The sequence below is a fragment of the Periplaneta americana genome, chromosome 16 (genome assembly GCF_040183065.1).
Source record: "Periplaneta americana isolate PAMFEO1 chromosome 16, P.americana_PAMFEO1_priV1, whole genome shotgun sequence".
Taxonomy (NCBI): Eukaryota; Metazoa; Arthropoda; class Insecta; order Blattodea; family Blattidae; genus Periplaneta; species Periplaneta americana.
The window spans coordinates 154,815,216-154,837,402 of NC_091132.1; the positions used below are offsets into that span (position 1 = coordinate 154,815,216).

Here is a 22,187-nt window from a genome sequence, read left to right on the forward strand (position 1 = left end):
AAGTGTAATATAAAATCACGTATTGGTACATTTCTATAGTAGGATTAATGATTAAAATGCAAAAATAATTATTTAAATGGTGACAGTAATGTAGTAATTACACAAAAAAGCATTGTTATCATTGTAATTATTACCATTTAGTTTGTTTTCAAATATTACATTAGCCCAAATTTGCAAATTATTATTTTTTCCTTTATGTTGAACAATTCCTTGCAGAAAGGGGATAAGTCATGGTTCGATAAAACAATTTTAAACAAAAGTGTTTGAGATGTCAGATGTCTAACATGATGTATTATACTTCACTACTCATAAACAAGGTAAGAAAAAATATTTATGAGGATTGCTCCGGTATTGGAAGAGGAAAACAGTTTTTATTGATTATCTCAAAAGTAAGATTTTATGACTTATCCCCTTTCTGCAATGACCGATTCAATTGTTCTTAAAATGTGTTTGCAGAACGTTCAAGAAAATATCTGCGATACCAATCCATTGAAGTCTTATTTTGTTCACATTAATTATTGACGTACGAGGTTGCTGTTCAATGCCATCTATATGCTAAAAGACTTCAGTTAATTTCGTGAGCACTTAGGTTTAGACGTGAACGAATATCTTACGCAACTCTTTTTTCTCCTTTTTTTTTCTTTCTGCCTGTTTATGCAACAAGTGTTATAAATTCCATCTATAACATATATATATATATATATATATATATATATATATATATATATTCGACATATTAAATTAGTGCAAAATAAATATCTTTTCCCTAGTCATTTTAACCAGGTGCTACCCAAAGGTGTATTTAGACAAAATTCACATTACAGCAGATTGTTCAATTTTGTGTCTGAGACGGTACATGTAATGAATGCATCTCTGTACACAGTGTTGGTCATTATAACACTGTCACATATTCTGTGGCACAGTAGAAGCGGGTAGGTCACGAAAGAGGGAACGGAGAAGTAGAACTTAAACTGATAAGTATTTAATACTGCAGTGGAACTAGAATCCGGTGTGGCTTAGTGGATAAAACGTCAGCACGTAGAGCTGAAAATCCGGGTTCGAGTCCTGGTTCCGGAAAGAATCTTTCTCCGTTCTACCCTTTCTTCACCGTTTGTTACCGGGAATGCAGAATTTCTGCACGGGAATATCATATGTACTTCGGTAGATCACAATTGTAATCAGGCATTATTCACCGGATGGGATTTGTACTATGCCTATATGGATGATGGGATGGAACCAACAGCAAAAGAAACAATAATAAAGATCTTAACACCAGAGGCGATGTATTTAAATGCGATTATGTACAGATGCGGTCAATGAAAGAAATGGCTTCCGTGTCTTTCTTTTTATTTTACTGGATTAATGTTAATATAGGCATTAACTTAAAAATGTTAATACTGTTATGTTTAACATGGTGAATATGAATTGGTAACAATCAGTAGCTCGTATCTATCCTGTGTAAAATTGTAAATGACGGCGTGAATTATAATGTGGAAATTATATTACTCAACTTCTGAAAGTCTGAAAAATCTAGTTGGGAGGTCCATCCCCGGTCCACTCACTGGATAGGCCTACGAATCAAGTGAAATCTTATTTCATTCGCTTTAATATTTTACATACGAGGTTGCTGTTTTTATTTTCGAGCGTACATCAACAACGAAAACCACAGCTTCCTTAGTTCCTGCGCACGGCCAACTGGCTGTCTCATGATATGTGTCTAAGACGGATTTGTTAAATGAAGGTGGTTTGCTACAAGTATTATATCAGAAAACATACCTGAGGAATCTCCAGTTGTGTTCACTTTTCCTTTAGTAAGGTGCGAAGCTGAGGTGAGGTGCTCCTTCCACACGAGAGAGTGTGATAACACAAGTGTTTACTTTTATATCTATTTCTTTAGTATGCTGTGTCTTTTGGCAACTCTTACCGAAGAGCACCTATCCTTGTGGGATTTATATATAATATTTTAGTTTTCTGATGATGATGATAATAATAATAATAACAATAATAATAATAATAATAATAATAATAATAATAATAATAATAATAGTGTATTTTGTGTGGGTGAAACCTAGGATCTTCCCAGGCTTAAAAATTCCTCGCCCTCATTTGACTTTAATAAATCCCTGAACTAACCCACTAACTTTTTCACCTGCTTCCAGGTTATAAGGTTCATAACAAAATGTCCACAAGTACAAAAGGTCCACCTAAAAATGTCCACAAATTAAATAGTCCAACATTTATAGTCCTACATATAATTTGTCCAACAAGTGAAAATGCCCAACAACTACGTTGTCCACCATATCATAAAGCCCATCTTACGAAAGGTCCATACATAAAGGTCCAACATACAAAGTTGTTCAACAGAGATGAGTTACTAGCAGTAATAATCTGTTGGGAATAACAATAACTTAGTGTTTCGTTGCTGTAGCACCGATTACCCAGAAAAAAAAATTACAAATGAAGTTAATGCAATGCCGAAAATAATTCATAGCCAGAAAAGGAAACCCTCCCGGCTCTGTTGTCAGACAGAAGTTCATAACGAAGAAATTATTGTAAGTCTTCCACAAAGAAATGCAATAATCAGAATGGTTTCTTATCAGCAGAAGCTAAATCGTCCTCCACTTCCTCAATCAATAAGAGAAATTGACTTCGTTGAACCCTACGACAAACCATTGAGGGGTGAAAATTTTCTCTTCTTTTATTCAGGTGATAATGATGTAGGACGAGTTTTAATGTTTGCCACCGATAGAAATTTAGAACTTTTGGCTGCCAGTGACACGATTGTTAGTGACGGTACGTTCAAGACTGTACCAAATCACTTCTTTCAGCACTTTACAATGCATGGGATTGTTGGAGGTTTTGTATTTCCTTTATATATTGCCTAACTGCATATAAGACTGAAAATACTTACCGCACTATATATAATGAGATAAAACATTATTCAGCACATTTAAATTTCACTTGCAATCCTACCTACACAGTGTCTGATTTTGAAATCGCCAATATGAATGCTTGTCGACTGGCATTCCCTCAGCCAGTAGTGAATGGGTGTCTTTTCCACTTCAGTCAAGCAATATGGAGAAATGTAGTCAACGGGGGCCCGAGGGCATAATATTTGGATATTGAGAACCATGAAGTAAGAAACCAAATACAGAAAGTTATGGGACTGCCGTTTATTCCGCTAAATGACTTGCTATTTGTTTGGGATTTATTAAATGAAAAATTTGTGGACGATATCTTGGAATTAGCATCTTACATTGAAATTACTGGTCATCTGGCAAGAGAGCAAAGGTGAGCAGTTCCTCCTAGATTTTCTCCTGAGTAATGGAACGTCTATGAATTAGTAATTAATGGCAGACAGCGTACGAATAATGTGGTTGAAGGATTCCACTCTCAATTCCAATGACTTGTGGTGGCACATCACGTGAACATTTGGAGATTCATCAGCCATTTGGAACGACGGCAAGCGGAAACAGAACATTTAGTAACCCAGGTCCTTCCTTGGTGGGCACACAAATATTAAGCGGCCACTAAATAAATGGTATACCAATAATCAAACGAGAATTTTCAACATTGTCGGTAATTACCAAGATTATAAAGATAGGAATGAAATTTTTCGATATCTTACAGCGATATCATACCATATTAATTTACATAGTGATCTTCAAGAAGATCAATAGATGTATCTTTTGTAATTATATAATATATATAACATAATTGAAATGACAAATTTCTCGGCACTTTCCTTGCAGTTTTCCTTGTCGGACATTTTATGGAAATGGACGAATTTATTTGTGGACATTTTTAAGTGTAGGACATTTTCAAGAAGAGGACTTTCTGACAGTGAACCTTTTCAGGTAAGGACATTTTTATGGCATGGTCGAATTTTCTGTGTGGACATTTTCCTAGCGAGGACCTATTGCAATGTGGACTATATCTCACTTAACCTGTCACATACCTCGGATTAATTTAGTTAGCTATCCCCTCATTTAACCCATAAAGTAACTTAATCAGACCTCAGTCACTTGTGTGATGTGGTGCGATATCGAAGATTGGCATTTGTTTGCTGTACAACTAGATGTTAACTGTAATTTGTTTATTTTGTTTTGAAATGAGTTACCTATCAGTACGGTACTTCGTTCATATATATGTTGTGACGTCATCGTTTTCAAACTTGACGAAAATTAAGCGATGTCCTATAATAAAAGAATCCCACTTTGTTATGCCTTGCATTTTATATACAGAAAATTGTCTAAATATGTGCTCTTTTTGTTTTTCCTTTCTTTTTGCTGTCTTGCTTTCTTTGGTAACGCTATTGTAAAGATGAGCAAAAAAATGTCTGTAGCTTATATAATCGAAGTATTTTATGGTATGACAATAGTTGCCTTAGCTTAGAAGGCGTCAAGATGAAGACGACAGCGACTGAGTTCTGGATTTTCAAGCAGTCCGCTGGTGATTTTTATTAGTGACGTCAGTACTAGTGCATGGGATCTTACTGTAATGGGGAATATAGGAACAAAGTTACCTACTTTACAAAATGTGTGTATTTTTTTAAAATTAATTTAACTGTTTTGAGTGCTTATTCCATTGATACATGTTATGTGTTCTTCACATTACAGTACATCATGCATTTCTACCTCTAAGTCTTCCTTTTTGATTACAAACCGCAACATATTCATTTCCATTACGACGCACCACTCATTGCAAATGTAATTTACTACATTTTGTAACAGTTTTCTTTCTCCGTAGTATGTCGCTATAAAATCATTTGTTTTTCAACTCAGCTCCACTAAAACTACTTTACAAATTGAACGATTTTCAGTTCCAAAATCACCAAAAGTACTTGTGCGCTAATTTCTTTGTGATTTTTTCTGAAGCCGTTCTCATACCACGCTTTTCGATCATCACGGAAGGCAGAAAATATGCTAAACAGTTTATAATGAATAAATAAATAAATAAAATATGTGGGCCTATATACTTAATACATTAATGAAGTTAGGTTACTTTAGTCTTTAAGTATTCCGTGCATATGCGAATATTTGAGAGGTTCGTTTAGGTTAATTCAGGCTTTTGATATGCCTTGCATGTACTCAAAATATATATATATATATATATATATATATATATATATATATATATATATATATATTTGAACTAGTAATGGAAATTACGGGAAAATGGCTGAACGGATTTTAACAAATGACCCGTCATTTTGAAGCTTGGAACCCAAACGTTTTGAGAAAAATAGTAGTTTTCAGTGAAATATCAATTTTCCTACATTACTTTCCTATTTTAAAAAATCCATCTCTCTTCAGTTTTGAGAACTAATTGCATTTCAGGACGGCCGTGATTTCAGAATAAAACAAAACACACACTACAATAAACAATAGCTGTTACACGAAGGCAGGATTGCTGACATATTTAGAGTTCAAATTCAATTGGTTATTAAAAATTTCAACACTTACTAAAAGTAATTTGCAGGTCTGATTCTGCGGTGTGTAATTTTCTGGGTACAGCTATGTATTGGATATTGAAATCTACAAAACTTGAGGTGGTTTGATGATATTATTACCATTAGAATTAATATTTCATTACAGTTAATGCCATGATGTGACAATTTTTTTTTCTTTAATAATACATAACATATTAATGCAATACTGATGATATGAAAGTGAGACTTTTGGGGTTATATAAGCACATATAGAGAACAAGGTTTATATTCTAATATAACATAATGTAATAATTTTGTATTATTAGTTTTACCATAGTAATTAAAATTAAAGTAATTGTTAGATATATTTTGTGTAATAATAGGGTCAGCGGTAGCCCAAACCCTTTAACCAGTATACGCCCCTGATAGAGAATGTGTTAAATTAGGTCTTCATTTCTATAATTTACTGAGAAACGGCTATTATATATACATTTCTATAATTTACTGAGAAACGGCTATTATATATACCGGTATATAAACTATAAAACTTATGTAAGATAATATTGTTATTAGAAATCATATGTTTTTATAGTTGTTAATCAAGTGGAGTTGGGTCTTTTTCACATATTTAATGGCGGTGTGGTGTAGATATGTATATGCGTCATTCTCTTTAGTATTGGCTAGAAAGAGCGCAAAAATTTCAATTCCTGAGGAAAAACCAAAATGTGTTACTTACTGATAAAATAAGAGGCCTACAAAATTTTGTACTCTCCCGATCATTTCAGCAAGTTCTCCTAGCAGGATAAAATGATTTTACCCTCTACATTTCAAGCTTTACATGTAGCAGCTATACTAAGATGCTATGTCTACTGTTCGAAAGCATAGCAAACCTGACTTTTTTTAACTTTCACCTACAATCCACAATAACCTGAAATAGCTACTGCTTTACTCCCACATGAAAAACCCACTGATCGTCCTGACATTGATACTTGCGTTTACGTGTTGAAACTCAAAAACTAATGTGGATAGGTTCAAGATAAAGTATTTGGCATAAAAAAAAAACATTCAGAAGGAGTATGTTTCATTATTATGAAAGCAGATAACTTTCAAAATGCTGGTATTCTTCAATGAAAATAAATCTGGAAAATTTTTATTTGAACGTCTAACGAACATAGTTTGCAGCACAAGCCACTAGTTATTTAATAATTACACCATTTTTGCTGTCTGCCTTTGTTTGGTTACACTGATGTAAAGATAGAGTACAATCAAGATCTTCAAGGTAAGACCTTCATTATTATTAAGTTAGGTTAGGTTAGCTTAGCTTACAAGCAAACATTCTAATGGGAGCAGATAAAAACGTTATTATCTTTCATTCACCATGTTACTAATGTGAAAAGAAGTGCTTATACAAAGTTTGGTCACTTGACCACAATTACGAGGGCCATAATAAAATAAGTTCACCGGGGGCCGTTAACAGAAAGAAAACTCAGTTTCATTAAAAAATGATTGACACAGACACAGCAATTGTTGAGCTATCTTTCAACATATTCCCCACCGGAATTAAGACATTTATCATATCATATGATAGACAGAGATATGCAGACGGCTGTAAAATGCTGTTTCTGATCCCAGGCGGCTGACTTCTACACAGAAGGACACAAATTGATCCCATATTATGACAGATGTCTCAGTTACAGTGGAGAATATAGGTAAAAGTATCCCCGTAACATGTCATGAAGGCACTTGGGGGGCATGAAGGTAGAGCCCCATGCTTTCCATGACCATGGCACTAGAATGAGGTGGTGTGGTCGGCACCACGCCTTTTACCCCCGGGAAAGGCACGGTACTCAATTTTATAGGGGGCTGAGTGAACCTCAGGGCCATTTGAAAAGTTTGGCAAAGAGAAAAAAATCCTGTCACCGCCTGGGATCGAACCCCGGACCTACCAGTCCGTAGCCAGCTGCTCTACCAACTGAGCTACCCGGCCGCCACAGTGGGGAATATGTTGACAAATAGCGCAAAAATTGCTGTATCTGTTTCAATAAATCTTTCCATTAAATTGTTATTTTTTTTTCCTGTAAACGAAAATCACTTTCTAGACAGCCTCGTAATTGCGGTCGAGTGGCCGACATTTGGATAAACACTTCTTTTGACATTATTAAAGATGGAAGAAAAAGAAAAACTTTATCTCTCCCCATAAGAATGTTTGCTTGTTAGCTTAGAAGGTGTCAAGGGCCTTTATCATGGCGGTCTACCTGAAGATGAATATGACAGCGATTGAGTGCAAGATTTTCAAGGAGTGTGCTTGTAATTTTTTTTGTTAGCGACATTGTCAGTACTTGTGCATGGGAAGTTACTGTCACGGGCGAAGTATAAACGAAGTTACATTACGAAATGTGTACATTTTAAAATTATTGTTCTTTTTTTTTTTACTGTTTTTGAGTGCTTATACCATTAGCACAAGTTATGCGTTCTTCATATTATAGAGCATCATGTCTTTCATATCCATCGTTTCTTTTTCTGACTAGTCACCGCAACATATTCATCTCTATTACGACGCACCTCTCATTGCAATCGTAATTTGTTATATATGTTCTAGCAATTTTTCTACCTCCAAAATATATCGCTATAAAATCCTTTCAATTTCAACTCGAGTTCCACAAAAAGTCCGTTACAAATTCAATGTTTTTCACTTTGAAAATCACCAGAAGTATGTGTGCGCTAGTTTCTCCATTTTTTTTCTGAATCTATTTGCATAACATCCTGATGAAAGAAAAGAAACATTTGTTGACCATGCTTGAGGCCAGAAAATTTGGATGACAATTTATAATAAGTAAATAAATATTAATGTGTTCATGCACTTCATATACCAGTATTTATTCGATGGTGGAATGATATGCAGCCTACAATAAGAAATTTGATGTATCCAAGATGTTATACGAATAATTAATAATGTATTAGTTTTTAAAATGTCTTTCGCATTTTTACATGTTCTTTTCAATTGATACCTGTGAATATGATTCACAAGTCTACTGGGAATGAATTCTGACTAGTTTAATAAAACACTGTTCTTAAACTGAAGACGACATTTACAGTTACTGTACATCATATAGGTACATTGTGTTCTGCCCTTCTGTAGTAATTTTGGTCTTCCTGATACATTGTCAAAAAGTGCGTACCGTATCTGTTCTTTTTAAAAGGGGATAATATGTATTGTTTTCACGATAATTTTGTTTACGTAATTGTTATGTCGTGTTTACATAGGCCGTGTTTTAAAGTCATTGCGGCAATGTGACGTCATCGTTTTTTAACTTAAGGAAAATAAAAAGATATCCTAATGTAAATGTATCCCAGAGTGTTCAATTTTGATACCTTGTTTTACTGCAGGAACAGAATCTTTTGGACGAGCATATGACTGTTGTAGAGATGGAATATGTTGACCAGAGCCATGATCTCGCTTCTGAAGTGAAATGTGAGGATAATCCGGAGCCATTTTCTTTCCCTGTGGTGAAAGATGAACCTGAGGTGAGTGGAGCTCAAGGAATGCACTGTGTTCTTCTTCGAATGTTTATGGTATATTTTGATTGGCTTATACATTACTCTTTGGTCTAGAGACAGGAAAAGTATCATCACATTTTGTTATTAATGGTTATGTCTTGTTGCAGAGAAGTCTAATGTTGAACTGTTATCTCACTTTTTGTTTTAAATTTGAAAGCAAAATTGCTTGTTACACTTCCTCTTAATGGTTGCCAAGCTACACGTTCCATAGTGTGTTTGGTATTATGTGTACTTAAGGACACGACTTCTGTTTGCTGTGTCTGTGCCTTTGTCTAAAATTCTCAATACATTTACTGCTTCAAATAGGTAATTATGTTTTATTTGGAGGTCTACGTAGAGGTATTGGCGCCATTACTTCAAGAATTGGCCTATCTTTTAACATTTTCATAAATTACAGTACCTAATACAGCGACCATAATAGAATGTTCGGAATATTTCATAACATGTACATGTTCTAATTTGTGTGTGTGCTTCCGTATCTTTTTTTACTGGAATGTTGTATATGTGTTTGTGTGTATTGTCTGTGCATGTCTATCCACGCTAGCTATGTTCAGCTGCTGTTATGATAATTGTCGAATAATCAGAATGCATTATTATAAATTTAGCATCACCCACTTGACCATATAGCCTCTGTCCATATGACCGGATTCCCTTCAGAATTCTGACCATAAAATTCTAAATGAATTTCTGTATGGTCCGAGATCAAATTAGAGAATATCATGGCCATTTCATGGCAAAAATATCGACTGCAAGACCTTCAATCCCACTAACATCGATATTATAATGAAATGGATGACGCGAAGCTTATCTTATTAAGTCCTACTGTATGAAGAGCTTTTTAATTTACGAAATTAGAATTATAGCAACGTAATATGGAGAAAGAAATATGAGATGAAATTGGGAAAATGTTAAACTAATCAGGTATGTCCTTCATTATTTATTTAATTTACAGAGATATTCATTTTAATTTCAGGTTCAGTTCAGAACACTGCAATGAAATAATGCGCTTTAGCGGTAAATTACAATACAATTTGATGATTCATTCGGAAATTCGAAATTTTTATACTATAATAAAAATCCGAACACAGCGACCAAATTATTTCCTGTAAGTGAGCGCCTATCTTTATTGTCTGCTTCCCGTTAATTAAACATTGAATTTTTCTTACATAAGATATAAATGCTACAAGTAATAAACTGGATACTGACTGTATGGAAGCTGAGAGCAACCAGTGAAACTTCAAATCACATTCAAAACTGCAAATGGGTAAAAATATATTATTACGTGTTTGCGATTTCTACAAAGTTACTTTATTGGAACTACTCTTGAATGAGGTAAGGATGGAATACATTTTTTTTTCTAATCCTGCAATGCTCTCTATGATTTCCCTCTAAAATTTAGTTTTTTTTTTTTTTTTTTTTGGGAACTTCATTGAAGATTCTTCTCTTGTCTCCTGATACCATTATTTATGATACAACGTGGCCTTACATTTGAAAGTAAGTTCCATTGGAAGAGGAAATCGATCTCGGTTCATTTCACCCACTATTAACATTTTCTATGAACTAATTATATAAGAGAAGTGTGATGTGCGAGGAATTAAATATGCGAAACTGTTAATGTACACTCAAGGAAAACAAATATGACTGGCTTAGCAATGCAGTACAGCTTATACCAAAATTTTGGATTATACCATCTTCATGATTGTGCATACTATCTCTCTCACGCCTCTAAATGCAACATAACCCTTTAGTGACGTAATCTCTTTCTAATTTAGATAGTAGTACAATTCACGAATTCGACAGTGAATAATTTCCATGTCCCACATGCCTCCCACTCATAGTTGTCGAAAGGACATTGCCAAAAACTTCTTGTCGAACTATGTGGTAACTCAATGGTATAATGTTTGAATACTTGTCGATACGAATCAAAATACACCTAGTGCAACAACTCAGAATAAGTTAAACATAGAAAAGGAGGGTAGGGATATTTGGGAATGTTTCCATTTGTGCAGCAGTTCAATGGAACAAAAGTAGGCAGTGGTGGTTTTTCCACAGTTTCCCTTCATACACAACGAATTTCTACCCATTGAGTACAGCCATCCAAATAGTATTAAGTGCTGGCAATAGAGCAATCAAGTGTTTTGTTTTGTTTTGTTTTTTTTTTCTTTTTATACAAAACTATGCAAATATTGTTGTTAATCTAATTCCGTGTTGAAGATATGCTACAATATAATGCACAGCAGTATATTATGTATAGGGTAATGCACTGAATATTTAAAAACTGTGAACAGTTAGCTTTGCGTATTCATCATCACAGACTTGAATAACATGTATACCAAAGGTTTTTGCATGAAAATATGCATTTGCATATGAATCCTGTCCTTATTCATCATAATGTAATACACAAGTGTGGGTTATGATCAAGTTGTGACATATGGACACATAGAGAACATCTAGTAAAGTTAGAAGTCGTCTGTAACACCCTGTAATAAATTGCTCATTTTAGACGTCTCTTTGTACTGCAGGAACGGAATTTTTGGGATCAGCGTGTGACTAGTATAAAAGAGGAATATGAGGACCACAGCCAAGGTCTCACAACTGAGATAAAATTTGAGGAAGTTCCGGTGCCAATTTATTTTCCTGTGGTGAAACGTGAACCTGAGGTGAGTACAAAACAAAGAAATCATGTCCTGATTCATCTGGATAGATACAGAATACATCAAAGTATTATACAGTTTACTTCCATTTTTCTGTCAGTGAAGTGCATTCAGTTTTAATATAGGTAGGAAATGAATAGTGGGAAAGCAACAGGAGTTGATGGAGTCCCCATTGAATTAGTAAAATGCTTGGGTGAACACAAGAAGCAAATTCTATCATTATGCAAAGAAATATATGAGAAATGCGAGGGGCCTGAAGATTTTATGGAGACAGTGTTGATTCCAATACCAAAGAAAACAATGCCAACAAATGTAAGGAGTTAAAGACTACGAGTCTAATATCGCACTCGGCGAAAATTCTCTTGCAAATACTGAATAGACGTTTATATTATATTCTAACGTGGAAGAATAGTTAGAAAGAGAGCAGTTTGTCTTCGGGAAAGGATAAGGTAAGAGAGATACAATTGCACTGCTACGAACAATCAGTCAAAGATACCTGGAGAAGAATAAAGAAGTGTATATAGTATTTGTGGATCTAAAAAAGGCTTTTAACAGAATAAACTGATGGGGATCGTAAAGAAAATTGGTGTGGATTAGGAAGAGATCTCTAAGATATTGATAAATCGTTGAAAAATAACCTACTAAAAAAAAAAAAGCGAGAGAAGACTGTTCAATAATGTTTATATGAAACGAGTGAAAGTCAGGATAGGAGAAGAAATGTCAGAAGGAAGTGAAATAGGGATAGGAGTACATCAAAGATGACCTTTATCACCTGTCCTGTTCAACATCTACTTGGAGGTTTTAGTGAAGAACTGTTTTCAGATCATGAGAGGAGAGATAGTAGAGGGAAGAAGAATAAAGTGCGTAAAATTTGATGATGATATTGCGTTGCTAGATGAAGAGGAAATGATACTAAAGAATATGCTACTGAAGCTAAATGACAACTGTGAGCGATATGGGATGAAGTTAAATGCAAATAAGACGAAGAGCATGGTCATAGAAAGAAAAATAGAGACGATAAACTTGCGAATTCTAAATGTGGCAGTAGAGCAAGTGGACATCTTCAAATACTTGTTGTGTACTGTAAGCAGTAACATCAGCTGTTACCAGGAATTCAAAAGGAGCATAGCAATGACGAAGGAAACTTTATGGAAGAGACTAGTGAAGTGCTTTGTTTGGAGCGTGGCATTGTATGGGGCACAAACATTGACATTACAACGAAGTGAAAAGAAGCTACTAGAAGCATTTGAAATGAGGATACAGAGAAGAATGGAACATGTGAATTGGACAGACATAATAAGAAATGAAGCTGTGTTGGAAAGAGTGGGTGAAGAAAGAAAGATTCTTAAACTGATCAAGGAGAGGAAAAGAAATTGTTTGGGACACTGGCTGAGAAGAAACTGCCTACTGAAGGATGCACTGCAATGAATGGTGAACAGGAGAAGAGGTAGAAGAAGATACCAGATGATAGACGATATTAAGATATATGTATCATATGAGATAACAAAGAGGAAGCAGAAAATAGCAAAGACTGAAGAAAGCTGGGTTTGTAGTGAAAGACCTGCCCTTGGGCAGAACACTAAATGACGGAATAAATGATTGAATGAATGATCATAGCAAAGGAATCGTGTTGAAGCTTTAGTATTGTATACTTCATAATTTTGCCTGGCAGTAATTATGGAGTTACACTGGAATAAATTAGTGTGAGCACACAAGTACTCTCAAAAACAAACCGAAGGAGTTCATTTCATACATGGTAATGTAAAAATTTGAGTCCATTCAATGACATAGTATTAGAAATTTTCAAAACGTCTATGGTTCGTTGTTTGTTTTAATATATTTTTCATTTTAGATGTCCGCATAAAAATAAATTAGGTGATGTCAGGATGGGTGAGCGTGGTGCCCATAGACCTTTTCAAATGACGCGGTCGCCGAAAAAGGACCATTTTGGCCATGCTGGCGATTGATGTGTGGCATGTCGCACATTCTTCTTGGAAATTCCCATGCTGAGTTCCTAGTCGTCCAACTGATTTACAAATATATTGAATGTTTCAAGGTATTCATTTGTTGCAAAGGTTACATTGAAGGATATGAGACCAATTATTCGCCGCAGAGATATTGCACACCAAACACCAATCGTTTCTGACTGAAGAGGCTCCTCGTGTATCTTAGGGGGATTTTCAGTTGCCCAAATACGGAAATTTTGATTATGTATGAAACCACGTCTCGTCCGTGAACCAAGTGTAGTCCAGAATGGTCGGATTATTTTGAAGAAATGTTTGAAACATTTGACACTAACGTACTCGTTTCACTTGTCAATTTCTTTTAAATTCGTGCACCACAGTGAAACAGTAAGCGTGAAACTCTGCTCTTTTTTTTTTTGCAGCATGCTGACTAGTACTTCTGGACATTCCTGTTTCTTGCGAAAGTCGGTGGAGTGATTTAGAGGGAGATGCCAGTAGCCTATCCTTCACATTTCACATTCTCGATCGGTTCCTGTTTCATTTGTTCTCTACCTCCTTCATGTCTGTTCAGTAAAGTTCCTTGTGTTTCAAGTTTGTTCAATAAGGCCCAAATGGTGGACTAACTTAGTGAATGTCGGTTGTCTCCTAATCTCTTTACAAACCACTCTAGACATGCCTCTATTGAGTCTGTTTTCCAATACACTCTAATTACGAATAAACACAATCACCACTCAATGATTACACACGCAATGCAACAATCACAAATAAGCCAGTTTACAAGGGCATTGCTGCTACTCCAAGTTGCACCACACAACAGTGATCAATATCCACATTGGTATTGGAATTATTAAAAAGAAGAATCCCGGGTTCGATAGTGAATGCGACACACTGTACCATAATTGAATGCTAATATTTTTTACGAAATTGAGTTACATGCCATTTTGTATTCTACAAACCAAGACTCATCATTCAGAAGAGAGACCCTACATCTTCCATCATACCCTATGCCAGAATTCATTTTAACTTATTTCCAGTATGAAGAGAAACCACATCTATTCAGGACTTGTGAGGTTCCTCAATATTTTAGATTCTTAGATTGGTAGTACATACATAAGAGTTACTATCGATTAATTAAAATTAATTATTATTTATAGTTTTGTTACTTTGTATATTACATACAATTTTCCCTAGCACACGGGAGGTTTGAAACAATCACACAATACTTCCCCATAAGGGGCCATTCCTTCCTCCTCTGCGACCGTGATTTTGGCGTTATAAAAAGGAAATTGAAAAGGATATCTAGTTCAAAATATAACTGTGCCTCTACAGTTGCAGAAAGAACTGAAATATTGATTTTAAAGAATTGTGGTCTCACCATTATCCAAAGAATACATAGTCTCTGGAAACTCAAGTGAGAGGAACAGCCCACATTCTCAGTATGAACCATTTTCAGTATATGAATTTCACCTGTTTCATTACTGCAGTGAAAATCCCGGAGTTGTAAATGCAAAAGTACACATAGATAGAAAAATAATTAAACATACTTTTGTATTATCAGAACGTTCATTGATTCCTCAGAGCTTTATAACCATATCATATGAAGGAAGTTTGCCAATCAACAAGAAAAAGACGGATGATCTGAAAAAGTCCCACAGATTCCTGCCAGAAAACGAAGAGGTGCAGCAAGTTTACAGTCCTGATTACACATGAAAATGATTGAATATCATAATATGATATTGATGATCTATTAAGGATTTGCAGTATATACCCTTTGTTCTGAGGAATGCATGCTGGTTCGAGTCCTCACGTGGGAAGTAATTTTCTCTTGAAATTTCGGCTAGTGTATGGCACAGGTGTCCACCCAGCATTGTGATGCGCTTGAGGAGCTGAGATATCTAGCAAAAATCCTGTTTCGCAAACCAGCTATAAGGGCTGGGCACATCATCATGCTAACCACACGATACCTCCATTCTGGTTGGATGAACGTCTACCTCTCCTTCAACTTGTCAGTCTTGGCCCTTAATGGGGTGTAGCGCCACGGATTTACTTTTTACTTTTACCTTTTGTTCTGAATAAGAATGTAATCATATTGTTCTATTCTGATGTTTACTGTTTCCGTACTTATAAAAATTAATTAATATTGTATTATATTGATGATCTGTGAAGGTTTCGATATAAGTAGCAATTTTTCCCTGAATAAGGATATCATTTTAAGATTCTATTCTGAAGTTTAAAGTTTGACTAGAAATAAAAATGGATGAATATTTTATCGTTTCATAATCTGTGAAGGATTTGCAATCCTAAGTAACAATTTCTTCCCAATATAAATTTAATTTTATTGTTCTGTTTTGAAGTTTACAGTAATACTACACATGAAAATGATATACAGGGTGTGTTCGTAATTTCTATTACATAATTCTAGGGGTTGTACAGGGGTCTAAGTAGGTAAAGTTTCATTGGGAACTCATGTCCGAAAATGTATCGTTTCGATGCAAAATAAGTTTGAAGATTGATTTGAATCAATTTAAAATCTCCCACTTCACGGTAGGCAAACAAAAATGGGCTGAGGGCGACTTCTGCTGTCCCCTGATATCGTGTGTCTTCTGTTTACAAGCAGTTCTACGGAGTCAACTTTCACATCAGTTGTGATTCAGTCATTGAGCAGTACAGAACGAGAGAGACGATATCAGAGGACCGCAGAAATTATCCTCAGTCCATTTTGTTTGTGTACCTTGAAGCAGGAGATTTTAAAACGTATCGATCTTCAAACTTATTTTGCATCGAAATGATACATTTAAAAAAAAAACGGGGTTCCTAATCAAAACTTTATCTACTTAGTCCCGTCTACAACGCCTAGAAGTTTGTAATAGGAATTCTGAAACACTCTGTATTGATGATCTGTGACAGTTTTCCGAAGTAACCATTTGTTGTGAGTAAAGATGTAATATTTTATTGTATTCTGCTAATTAATATAGCCTATGTTCAGAATATTGAGAAACAATACATATCCAACGGCTGTTATATATTTTTTCTCATAGGGATGATATCTACTGAAAATCTGAGACTTGTTGTACTTAACCGCATATATTTTTTTTTTTTTTTACTGGTTCAAAGTATTAAGTAAGAGTAGCTGTGATTTTTTGTTGTTGCTGAAAATTTTACTTTTATGGACGTGTGGGTTTTCTCAATATTCCCATTCAGTTACACATTTACATTGCTGAGTAATTATTTCGTATCAATAAATTTTACATTTCTATCATAAAATTTAAATACAATTCTGTTACTTCAAATAGTCATTTGTTTCTGTTCTCAATCTTCTTGCAACATGCGCCATTTCACCATTCATCAAGTTGTCATTGCCCCATATTTTGACTAAAAATAATGCATATTTAATTGTAAATATTTTACTTGATATGTTAATGCATACACATTAATCTCACTTCTTTGTATTTTATAGTACTCATTCCGTCCTAAAAGTTCCCGTGCTGTTTGGGAACTACTCCATTAGATTATATGAGTGCAAGGCTGCCGACAAAATTTATGGGCCGCTATGCAATACTGTACTCAGACCCCCTTGAAAAAGTAACAATTACAAGTTACCAGTTATTCAAACCATAGTAATTATTTTCAAACTAAATAAAAGTAGTCTCATACACAGATACAAACCTAAAAATATCCACTTTTATTATATGAAATCTTTTAGCAGAACTTCACATTAGTACAATATAATATTAAATTCATGACATTATACCTAAACACTTGTAATTTCTAACTTGCAGTCCATCATCAACAAACAACTCTCTTGACTTCATTGATGCAAAATCACCAATTATATCATCAAAGTTTAAAGACCTAGCAAGATCGCTTCCCAGACTAAGGAAGCCAAGGTTACTCAGTCGTTCTTGATACATTGTTTATCTGAATACATTTTTTATTTTCTTCATTTTGCTGAAGGGTCTTTCAGCATCAGCAATTGTCACAGGAATTGTATAGAATATTCTAATGGCTAATCAAATATTTGGAAATAAACTGACCAGTTCTAATTCCCTCAGACTATTTAGGAGTTTCATATGTTTCAGTGGGGTTGGTCCTAAATAAAATGTATTAATTTTAAATATTTCGACTCATCACTGATCTCTTTTTTAATGTCTTTATAATATTTTTCAAGATTAAATGTTAAGCACAGAAACGCCATTTCGTAATTTCAATTAAGAAACACGCCAAACAAAGCCAGAAGTCTTGCCAAAGCACTATGAAATGGCGTTCCTGTGCTTATCGAATACATTTTCAAGCAGTCTACCACCCATATTAATATCTTATAATTTTTTCTGTCTCTCCTTGTGCTTCTCCTCTCCCTACTTAGGTCTGTACTTGTCCATTGTGCAGTTAAACTGTAATTGGTAACACTAATGAACAGAATTTACTACACAAACTACAACGAAAAAACCAAAGTTTCGACACGAAACATACAATGTACTGAAAAAGAAACGTGATCCTGTGACTTCGGTTTGGAAGAGTCGACTAGCATATTGTGGTGGCTAGCCAATAAATAATAATTATTGAACGTGTTCGGTATTAGTGACGGGAACATAGTTCAGGCAAAAGCCTTCAAGTGTTGTATAGTTGAACGTTAATGCGGGAAACCGATATTCTATTATATAAAAGTCAAATATTTACATATGAATTGGTAATTTGTATTAATTCTACTGTTGTTGAGTCAATATGTCAAATTTATGTAACAAATATTATTACAAAATTTTATAGTACCTGTATGTATCTACAAATAATTATTTATGATAATAAAAAGTAATCAGACTCACTTAATCTGACGGGCCCTTATTGCTCACGGGCCCATATGCACTCGCCCCATTTGCCCCCTCCCTTCTCTGCGGCACTGTATGAGTGTGTCGCAGTATTTTAAATTACACCTTTATTTTGCCACATGTTGAAAAAAGTTGAAAAATGCTGTTCTACAAGGAAAGAATTACCCCATGAAATATCTGCCCCAAGAATAGTCATGTGTTAACTAAACTAATACTGGCCTAATACGACTTATATGCACTTTCGGTGGCATATGGAATCGTTGCACTCTTGTTAATGTACATTGTGCTATCTTTCTGTTTTAGGAAGACCAGAGTGACTTGGCCACAGTGAATGAGGAGCCAAGGGTGAAAGGAACAGCAGAGGACAACGAGATTTTCACGGAATGGTGAGTGTGATATGCGAGTTTATGTAAACATTTAATTGCGTTTTAAAATTTCTTTTCGTTAACTGACTAGAAGCACCTTCAGAAAGGCTGTATCTCTGAACTAGACCTACAGATTGCGTGCGTGTATGTATAGGAAAGCGCTTTGCGTGTGCATTTGTTTTCCAGTATATCATCATTGAGGATTTACGTAGTGTATTGATATTTTAAATGCTCTTAAAAATAGCTTTATATGACAAATTATTGTTGTATTCCACTGTGTAGGCTTATTAAACAGGGAATGCTTTTTACCTTGAATGAGTTTCCGAAAGATACTTACAGCTAGGTCAAACCTGGTGAAGTGTCTGTGCATTGTTGTGTAGAGCAAGGTCTTTAGTTGTCACTGTCGAACAGCTGTTTTTGACGGACCTTGGTGTAGTGTTCTGACAAAGTGATTGGTATTAATAATTAGGACATTCGTGTCACATGTTCTTTAGTTTATTATTCTCTGCTATTTAAAAAAGTTAATCAAAATATTTAAACCATATTAATTAGAGCAGTATGGAAATGTATCAATTAAAGTGTATATGTATTCGAATTACTTTAGGCCCGTAACACGCTTGAAGAGGTTTCGCTAGCGAGAAATGTGTTGCGATAAAGAGGCGAAGAGCCTTCTTCCACACACTTGACGAGTTCTCGCTATCACAGATCACACCTCGCTATGATAATCTATGCACTGCCTTCATGCAGAAAGCATTTTTCTAATAATAGTAAACACTCGTTGGGGTAAATATTATAGGTTATGTATTTACATATATTGTCGTACTTAAATATATAACCAGTAAGTATATTGCCGTACTTTACAAATTACGTAGAAACGCTATGTTGAATCTGAGTATTCAGGTGATGACGAAAAGGAGTTATATTAACATATTTTGTTAATTAAAAGAAAAAGTAGGCCTAAAATTAAAGCCAGATATATCGGAAAATCACATTATATCTTACGGAAATAAGGGCGAGTTTTGAACACTGGTTTCGACTTAAATGATACGTTTAGGTGTTATTTCAGGTTGAATGGACCTCAGTTTTTTTGCCATTCATGATATGATGGAGGATTCTTTGCTATGCTGTGATTGAAATAAAAATATGTAAACTGTTAAGACATATAGATACATTTTTTTCAAAATTTTAATTAATACCATTAAACCTCATCAAAATAAAATATAGCCCTATTCATTTTCAGATAATCTGATATTTGTCTCCAGATTTCTACTTTAAGTTTCGTGTTTTTATAATTTTCATCCAGCGCATCATATAAATAGGCCTACGGTGACATCGTACAAGTTCGATAAGTTTCTGACTGCAATTATCAGCCATCTTTCCTCATTTTCAAATATAAACAATAAAATTCATAGCCACATGTGATATCTTTTTCTACATTCAATCGTCATAAAGAGGATAAATGTCAAACATCATGGATAAATGTGTCAAGAAAATTCGCTGAGCTACCGATTCCAGCTAAAAACTCGCGCGAGGTATTTGCCTCGAGTCATATTCACTTCCAGTGTGTGGACGTCCATTTGAATTCATTTCATCAATTTTTTTAATTTTCTCGCAGCACATTTCTCGCTTGCGAAAACTCTGCAAATGTGTTACGGGCCTTATGCTCGTATTTCGTGTGTTATTGTGGACTAAAAACTGCCGACGTTTCCAACTTCCAATCTATTTGTAGCAGTCTGTAATTTAATTCTTAAGTAATGATGAATTTCTTTGTGCAATGCAGCGATGTACATTCACAGTTCATGAGTGTTGTACAGTTTTTATTTGCTTCACGGCATAGTCGTGTATCAGGTTGTGTTGGTATCAGTGGATTGTATTTTCTTTGTTTCGGGACATTTCCATATTTACAATGAATGAAAAAAGAGAATTAAGTGAGGCAAGGTTCTTAAAAAAGAAAATCAGCCTGTTGAAAGAAAAAAAGAGAAATTTGCAAAAGTACCAAACATTAGGACATATTTTCATTGTCACTCTCAAAAACAGCAAAATATTTTCAAGAACCGTCGTCCATAACATCCCAAACTATTCGAAAGTATTGTTTCGTCAAAGCAATCTAGTAAAGGAATTATCGAAGAGCAGGATAATATAAAATCTAAATGTCAAAACGAAGAGACAAAGATATATAAAGGCACATTCACAGACGATGAGTGTCGCGAGGATGGCTTGTGTATTCCGAAATCAGGGGTGGGGTGACTGAGTGCTTGTGGTCTACTTGGTGAAAACAAGCCTCACTTTGAAATTCCGGGTACATTGAATGGAAGTCTGCAAATGTGCGTGTTAATCAGCACGAAAACTCATCTCAACATAGAACTGACCTAATTCCCCTTATATCTAAAGCTAGTCCACACCTATCGAGTAATGGTTAGCACATCTAGCCGCGAAACTAGGTTGCCCGGGTTCCATTCCTGTTCGGAGCAAGTTACCTGGTTGAGTTTTATTTTGAGATTTCCACTTAACCTAATATGAGGAAATGCTCGTTAAGGCTGGTTCACAAAGGGAGAACGGAAACGACAACGAGAACGGGAATGGAAATATTGTTAATGCTTACATTTAAATACATTTATTTTAATATCATTCTTTTCTCGTTCTCGTTTCCGTTTCCGGTTTATTGTGAACCAGCCTTAACTTTCGGTGCTGGACCTCATACTCATTTCACCGGCATTATCACTTTCATCTCATTCAGACGCTAAATAACCTATGATGTTGATAAAGCGTCGTAAAATAATTTACAAAAAGAATTAGAGTGCCAACTGTAGAAAAGGAGGAGAGAAAACTGCTTAAATATTTTCAGTCACGTAAAAATATTGGCGGAATATTCTTGAAAGAAAGTCGCCATAATGCAATGTCGCGCAGTTCAGATACACATGTACTGCTTGGCAACAATGGAAAAATTTACCTAATTTGAAAGTGAGAAAATAAACTATATATTAACGTTTTATATAGCATAAGAATGAACTACAACAGAAGTTATACATCATTGAAATCCGAATTGGGAAGCATTTGTAGGATACTTTCGATTAATGGCAATACTCATAATATACATACAAGTCACTGGCGTAGCTCAGTCGTTTAAGGCACTTGCCTGGTGGTCTGTAGTTGCGATCGGGCGCGGATTGGATCCCCGCTTGGGCTGATTAACTGGTTGGTTTTTTGCGAGGTAATCAATCACCGTAAGGTGATTGCCAGAAAATCTATGGCGAATCTTTGGCCTCATCTCGCCAAATACCAACTCGCTATCATCAGTTTCATCGCTGCTAAATAACCTTGTAGCTGATACAGCGTCGTTGAATAAACAACTAATATATACATACAATTGTTTCAGTTTAGAAGGTAACTGT

General features: G+C 35.0%; 1 protein-coding gene across 1 annotated transcript in view; it reads left to right on the top strand.

Moving 5' to 3' along the window:
- The first annotated feature begins 1,534 nt into the window (after nt 1–1,534).
- Nucleotides 1,535–22,187, top strand: part of LOC138691484 (zinc finger protein 235-like) — a 63,880-nt gene continuing 43,227 nt past the window's right edge. Inside the window, exons 1-4 of the mRNA XM_069813451.1 lie at nt 1,535–1,829; nt 8,819–8,956; nt 11,512–11,649; nt 18,734–18,816. Coding sequence (XP_069669552.1) covers nt 8,843–8,956; nt 11,512–11,649; nt 18,734–18,816 — 335 coding nt within the window. The 5' untranslated portion in view covers nt 1,535–1,829; nt 8,819–8,842. The remainder of the gene's footprint in view (nt 1,830–8,818; nt 8,957–11,511; nt 11,650–18,733; nt 18,817–22,187) is intronic.